Source organism: Mandrillus leucophaeus, unplaced genomic scaffold, assembly GCF_000951045.1.
Source record: "Mandrillus leucophaeus isolate KB7577 unplaced genomic scaffold, Mleu.le_1.0 Scaffold128, whole genome shotgun sequence".
In the NCBI taxonomy this organism is placed as follows: Eukaryota; Metazoa; Chordata; class Mammalia; order Primates; family Cercopithecidae; genus Mandrillus; species Mandrillus leucophaeus.
Genome location: NW_012101209.1, coordinates 3,903,830 through 3,909,647, shown reverse-complemented (window position 1 = coordinate 3,909,647; position 5,818 = coordinate 3,903,830). Strand labels below are relative to the sequence as shown.

The 5,818-nt window shown below is 54.6% G+C and overlaps 1 protein-coding gene across 1 annotated transcript in view; it reads right to left on the bottom strand.

Annotated features, from left to right (window-relative positions):
• TRIL (TLR4 interactor with leucine-rich repeats) overlaps positions 1-1,969 on the bottom strand; it is a 5,282-nt gene extending 3,313 nt beyond the window's left edge. The window contains exon 1 of the mRNA XM_011972288.1: positions 7-1,969. Coding sequence (XP_011827678.1) covers positions 7-1,474 — 1,468 coding nt within the window. The 5' untranslated portion in view covers positions 1,475-1,969. The remainder of the gene's footprint in view (positions 1-6) is intronic.
• Positions 1,970-5,818: the final 3,849 nt, after the last annotated feature.

Here is a 5,818-nt window from a genome sequence, read left to right as displayed (position 1 = left end):
GGAAGCCTGGGCCCCGCCAACTCAGCCTTAGGGCGCTGCGGTTGCCTACCAGCTCCCTGGCGGCTCCATCCCAGGCCACCCCAGCTAGAAATCCCCCCTGCTGCTGGAGCTGCGGCTGCGGCGGCAGCTCCTCCGCGAGACCTGCAGGTGGCGTCATCTCCTCCCCTGCGGCCGTGGGGAGGGGCCGCCGCCTGCGGTCAGCGGTCAGGGAAGCTGAGGGCAAGGGATCCGCGCAGGACCCGTTTTGCAGCTGCTGGTCATCCAGGTAATCCAGGTATTTGCCTCGCAGGGCCGGGGGGTGGCGACACTGCACGAAGACAGTGAGGAGCCGGCCCTGCGAGTGCCAGTCGCCCATCCAGCGCTTCAGGCCTCGTAGCCGGCAGTCGCAGGTCCAGCCGTTGCCGTCTAGATCCAGCCGATAAAGAGCTGGGCTGGCTGCGAAGATGTCGCCGGATAGGGCGCTGAGCGCGTTGTTGCGCAGGCTGAGCTCGCGCAGCCGGCCCAGGTGACCGAAGGTGGCCGGGTGCAGGGCGGACAACTCATTGCCGCTCAGGTCCAGCGCCTCCAGGCTGTGCAGAGGCTCCAGCAGCGCGGTTGGCAGCTGGCTCAGCCGATTACCCTCCAGGCGCAGCTCGCGCAGGGCCTCCAAGCCCCAAAAGGCCTCCGGCGCGAGGTGCGTGAGCTGGTTGCCCCTGAGCGAGAGCAGGCCCAGACGTGGCAGGTGCTGGAAGACGCGCGGCCCGAGGTGCTGCAGGCTGTTGGCCGAGAGAATGAGGGTGGAGAGGGAGCGCAGCGGTGCGAAGGTGGCCGCGTGGCGCAGGGAGGGCTGTAGCTCGTTGGCAGAGAGGTTGAGGAAGCGCAGCTTGCCTAACTGGGCAAAGGCGTTCTTGCCCAGAAAGCGGATCCGGTTGGACTCTAGATGTAGGTAGAGCAGGTTGCTCAAGGGGGCGAAGACTGCGTCCGGCAGCGCCCCCAGGGCGTTCCCGTCCAGCCGCAGCTTGACCAGACTCTCCAGGCCCTCGAAGGAGCCGCGGCTTAGGCGGCCGATCTCGTTCCCGTTGGCGTAGAGGATGCGCAGCTTGCGCAGCGGGGCCAGCGTGCCCGGGGCAAGCGCCTGCAAGAGGTTGTTCCCCAGGTACAGCTCTTCCAGCCGCGAGAGCTTCTCGAAGGTCTTGGGGTGCAGAGAGCGGATCTGGTTGTACTGCAGGTCCAGCCGTCTGAGCTGCCCCAGACGGTGGAAGTCGAAGGCCGTGATGTTGGTTATGAAGTTGCCGCCGAGGCTGTAGGTGAGCACGTCGTGGGGACTCGGCAGCGAGCTGGTCTTGGGCACGACGCGGAGCCCCCTGTTGGTGCACAGGAGATGCTGGGGGTGCTGGCAGTCGCAGCGCTCCGGGCACACGGGCTTGGCCCGCGGCGGGAGCGCGAGGCAGCTGCACACCACGAGCAGGAAGCGCACGGCGCGGGCAGCCTCCATCGCCGCCCGCCCTGCGTGCTGCGGCCGGATCGTCCTCTTGGCCCGCCGGCTCTGTGTCTCCTCTGCATTCCCCTTGGCCTGACCAGAGTCGCTAAATGGCCTCTTTCGGACTTCGCAGCGCCGTCCAGCCCCTCCTCCGTCCTTTGTCCGGCGGCCGGCCCGGGTCTCTGCAGGCGGGCTTCGCCCGGCCAAGTCAGGCGGCACGGGGCGCTCTGCAGACCCCGGGTGCTACTTGTTGCATTTCTGTGGAAAACTGTTTCTCCGGGTGCGCGTCGGGGGGCGGGGGGAGGGAGCAAGACCCGGCGCTTTTTGTTTGCAGCTGAGTCCGGAGAGTTGGATTCCCTGGTGCGGATTCTCCTAGCCGAGTGGATTCCCCAGCTGCAGGCGGGAGCCGTTCCAAGAGCTTCTCGGGGCGCGGCTTGGCAGCAGAGCCACGGCGGCTCGGCCCCCGCAGACGGCACCTTCTCGTTCGCGGTCCCGGACGCGGAGCGCGGCCCCGGTGCAACAGCTCGGGGAGCACGCGGGCTGCGTCTGGAAGGGACCCAAGTCGGCGAGCGGAGAGCAAACCGGGCGGAAATTCGTTCTTCCCACACTCTGCCCGCGGGGACGCTGGCGGAGAAAGAGGAGACGGCGGAGGGAGGACAGACCCCGGCAGGGGGAGGAGGAAACGCTAAGTGGCTCCGCGTCTGGTCAGCCCGAGCCCGGGATGCCAAGTGAGAAAAGTAGGGATTAAAAACAGCTGTACCGGTCGGACATGCTAGGCCGGGGGCGGGGGAGGATTACCGGGCTAGCAAACGGGATTTGCACACAGCCCTTTTTATTTTAGACGAGTAGACCAGCCGCTTCTGAGCAGTGGGAGTGCGGCTGGCCTTCCTCGTTTTTGTCACTTGCTCTTCCAGGTGCCACCCTGCGGGAAGTTTGAGCAGCACGGAGTCCGCCAGCATTCTACAGGAAGTTTGGGGGAGCGCAAGGTTGCCTGCAAAAGGCCATCAGAAGAGGGTAGGTGAACCCAGTCTGACGGTTGCTGCTTGGGTTTTGACGTGGACTAGTAGCTGAGGAGAGGCACCACCCCTTTTTAGGTGTCTGAAGGGAGCGTTTACTCCATCCTGCTGTGGGCTAGAACATGAAGAAATCACAGAACTGGTTCTGCCAAAATGAAAGTGGCAGCCACATTTTGGTGATTCAGTCCCATTAACTCTTCTACAGTAATAGAGCCCCTGGAGTAGGCTCTGCTCATGTGCACACACTTAATAACCTTCACAGATCCTAAGGTAAACACTCCTTGCAGGGCCCTCCTGCTTTATGCCTGGACTTGCAGTGATCTTCAAAGTCTTTAGGCCCAAAAATGTTTAGGCCTGGCTCAGTTGGGGAAGCATTATTATTTATTATCTATAGGGAATGGAGCATTTAATCAATGGCTCCTTTGGGGTCAGCCCCTGCTGAGAATGAGAATACACAAGGAGGAGTTGTTAATTATTGATTATTGTTTGTTTATGTAAACCATCTTGCTAAAAAATAAGGGCCCTGCCCCCATCCAAGGTGTTGAGAAAACGTAAGTTTTGAGAACATACTTTGCAACAATGTGGAAAATTAAAGGAAAGATACAGATCCTCACCTCAAGAGAAAGACAATCTAGTCGGAAGGGCAATGCATTGAAAGGTTAGATAATGATGTAAGGCAGTAATACAGAACACTGCAAAAATGAAAATAATTTTTTTTTTGAGAAGGGATCTCACTCTGTTGCCCAGGCTGGAGTGCAGTGGCATAATCTCCGTTCAATGCAGCCTTGACCTCCAGAGCTCAAGTGATCTGCCCATCTTGGCTTCCCAAGAAGCTGGCACTAACAGGCCCTTGTCACAATGTCCAGCTAATTTTTGTATTTTTTATAGAGGGAGTTTTGCCATGTTGCCAGGCTGGTATCGAACTCCTCCTGGTCTCAAGCGATCCTCCCACCTTGGCCTCCCAAAGTGCTAGGATTACAGGTATGAGCAACCGCACAGGGTGACAAATGATTTTTAATAATTCCATGTTTCACAGTAATTGCCTCATTTAGCAATTAATATAGGCAAGTGATAGAGGCAAGTTCTGAATTTAGAGAAAGATGAGATCGTTCATGGGTGAACAGGGACCTTGGCTTTGCAGGGAGGTGAGTCAATGATAATTCCAGGAGATGAGCACTGAGGGGTAGAACTGTGATAGTCCTGAGGAGCAGCGCCTGGCCTGAGAGTATGAGGAAGGCGCCTAGAAGAGGGGAAACCTGTGCTGAGTTTGAGGGGTGAGTGATGTTACCTAGAGGAGGGTGAACAGGCACTCAAGGAGGAGAAGCCTGGGGACACATGCAAGGAGGGATTTAGAAACCTCCACATCTTCTGTCTACATATTTAGAGTGAGCTTTATTATTCTTTATCATACACCCTAGCTTATACAGTGACTTGAAATAAATATTCCTTTATTCCCCTTTAAGGATTTCAGCAGGTAGCTGATGTAATCATATTTGCACTACAACCTCAAGAGGAATCTCTGCCTAAATAAACAAAGTAGGTGCTATACAAAGAAAATGTCTTCCTAGTTCTTGCCTTCTAGGTCCTTGAAATCTGTGACAGCAGTAGGTGTGAGATGTGTGGATAGAGCATCCAGACTGAGGTATTCAGCTATACCACATACATAGGCATCCTGTAGATACCATGAATGCACCTCCCTTGACCAGGCGCATGTGGGCCCTGTCTGTGGACCTTGTGCTTTAGAGGGCTGTGTTCCAGTACTGCTCTGGCTGTGTCCCTTCAATAAGATTGGGATTTCAGGCCTCGAAGGAGATGTGCACACCTATATCCCACCTCCTACTCAGAGTTCTCTAGACCCTGGAATTCCCCGTGTAACTGCCTAAGTATATGTAGGCTGTCTTCACATCTGTTTTCCCGGTGGCCAATCATGCCACAAGTGTGTATACTCATAGGGCCAAGGGAAGACCAAGGAGTCAGCTATGCAAAAAAGAATCTGGAGATGTAGGGTAGAGTTTCCACTGGGAGGCCCCCAGAAGACCCCTCATAATGCAGGAGCCCGAGCTGGGAAGGACAGCCGTGGGCCAGTGAGTGACCTTTCACACTCTAACCCAGGGCTTCTCAAATTTTAAAGACAGGCCTGTCTATATGTAGTTATTTTTGGAGAGAAGAAAGTAAATGTACTTTGATTTCAGAGAGTTCAAGAAGAAAAAAATCAGGAGTTTGAAGGAAAGCAGGTTTTGTTGTTTTTCTTTTTTTCCTCACTGCAATCTTTGCCTCCCAGGTTCAAGCAATTCTCCTGCCTCAAGCCTCCTGAGTAGCTGGGATTACAGGCGCGCACCGCCACACCTAGCTAATTTTTGTATTTCTAGTAGAGACAGGGTTTCACCATGTTAGTCAGACTGGTCTCAAACTCCTGACCTCAGGTGATCCACCCCCTTTGGCCTCCCAAAGTGCTGGGATTATAGGCGTGAGCTACCGCACCTGGCCGGAAAGTGGTTTTTAGAAGTGTTAAGTTTTACTTTATTGTAACATAGGCTATGCTTAATTTTCTATAAAAAGCAGTGCTTTTTAGTAAAAGCAAGGACACAATTGTCTCTAGGTAAATGAATGTCTCTTAACTATGTAAAGTCTTTGTTAATGGATGGATCCAGGCTTGATCAGGTTCCAGGAGATTCAAGTATTGGTTATACTTAAGTGTATAATTGGCATAATCACAACTGGAAATCCAGGAAGGAATGCCATTCATGAGAAAATACAAGAACTTTGTCATTTCACTTTTGGAAAGCTTGCACTTTAAATCTCAAGTGCACTGCGGGGTAGTTTCAGAGGTCAGAAGCACAAATGCGTTTGGGCTGGGTCCATGACACATACATATGCTGTAAGGACTCTCAGGGGTCTTGCCCAGGCATGAAATCTTCGCGAGCTTGCCACGGTTGTACACCTGTTTCTTCCCAAACAACCTGTGGTTCCCTTGAACTTCAGCTACAGAGGCATGAAGGATTCCAGGCCATGTCTTCAGCAGCCCCTGGATCTGACAGCAGTTGGTCAGGCAGTGCCCTGGTGTGGGATGGGTGAGGGGGAGGAGAGGTCTGGCTGCAGGGGATGCGAGGAGGTGGAGCTAGCCCAGTTCTTCTGGAGCAGCATCCTGGAGCTTACTCAGGCAGCCTGCAGGAATGGTAGCAGTTTCCTCCCGTCGTGGGAGCCAACCCCAGGCAGGTAGTATGGTCCTTGACACAGACGACGTAGGAAACAGGAGACTCCTCAGTGATTAGTTTGCTTATTATCAAATGCCCCCCAAAGTTGTCTTTCTGTGAGCTGCATCTTAGCCTGAGAGACAAGTTTC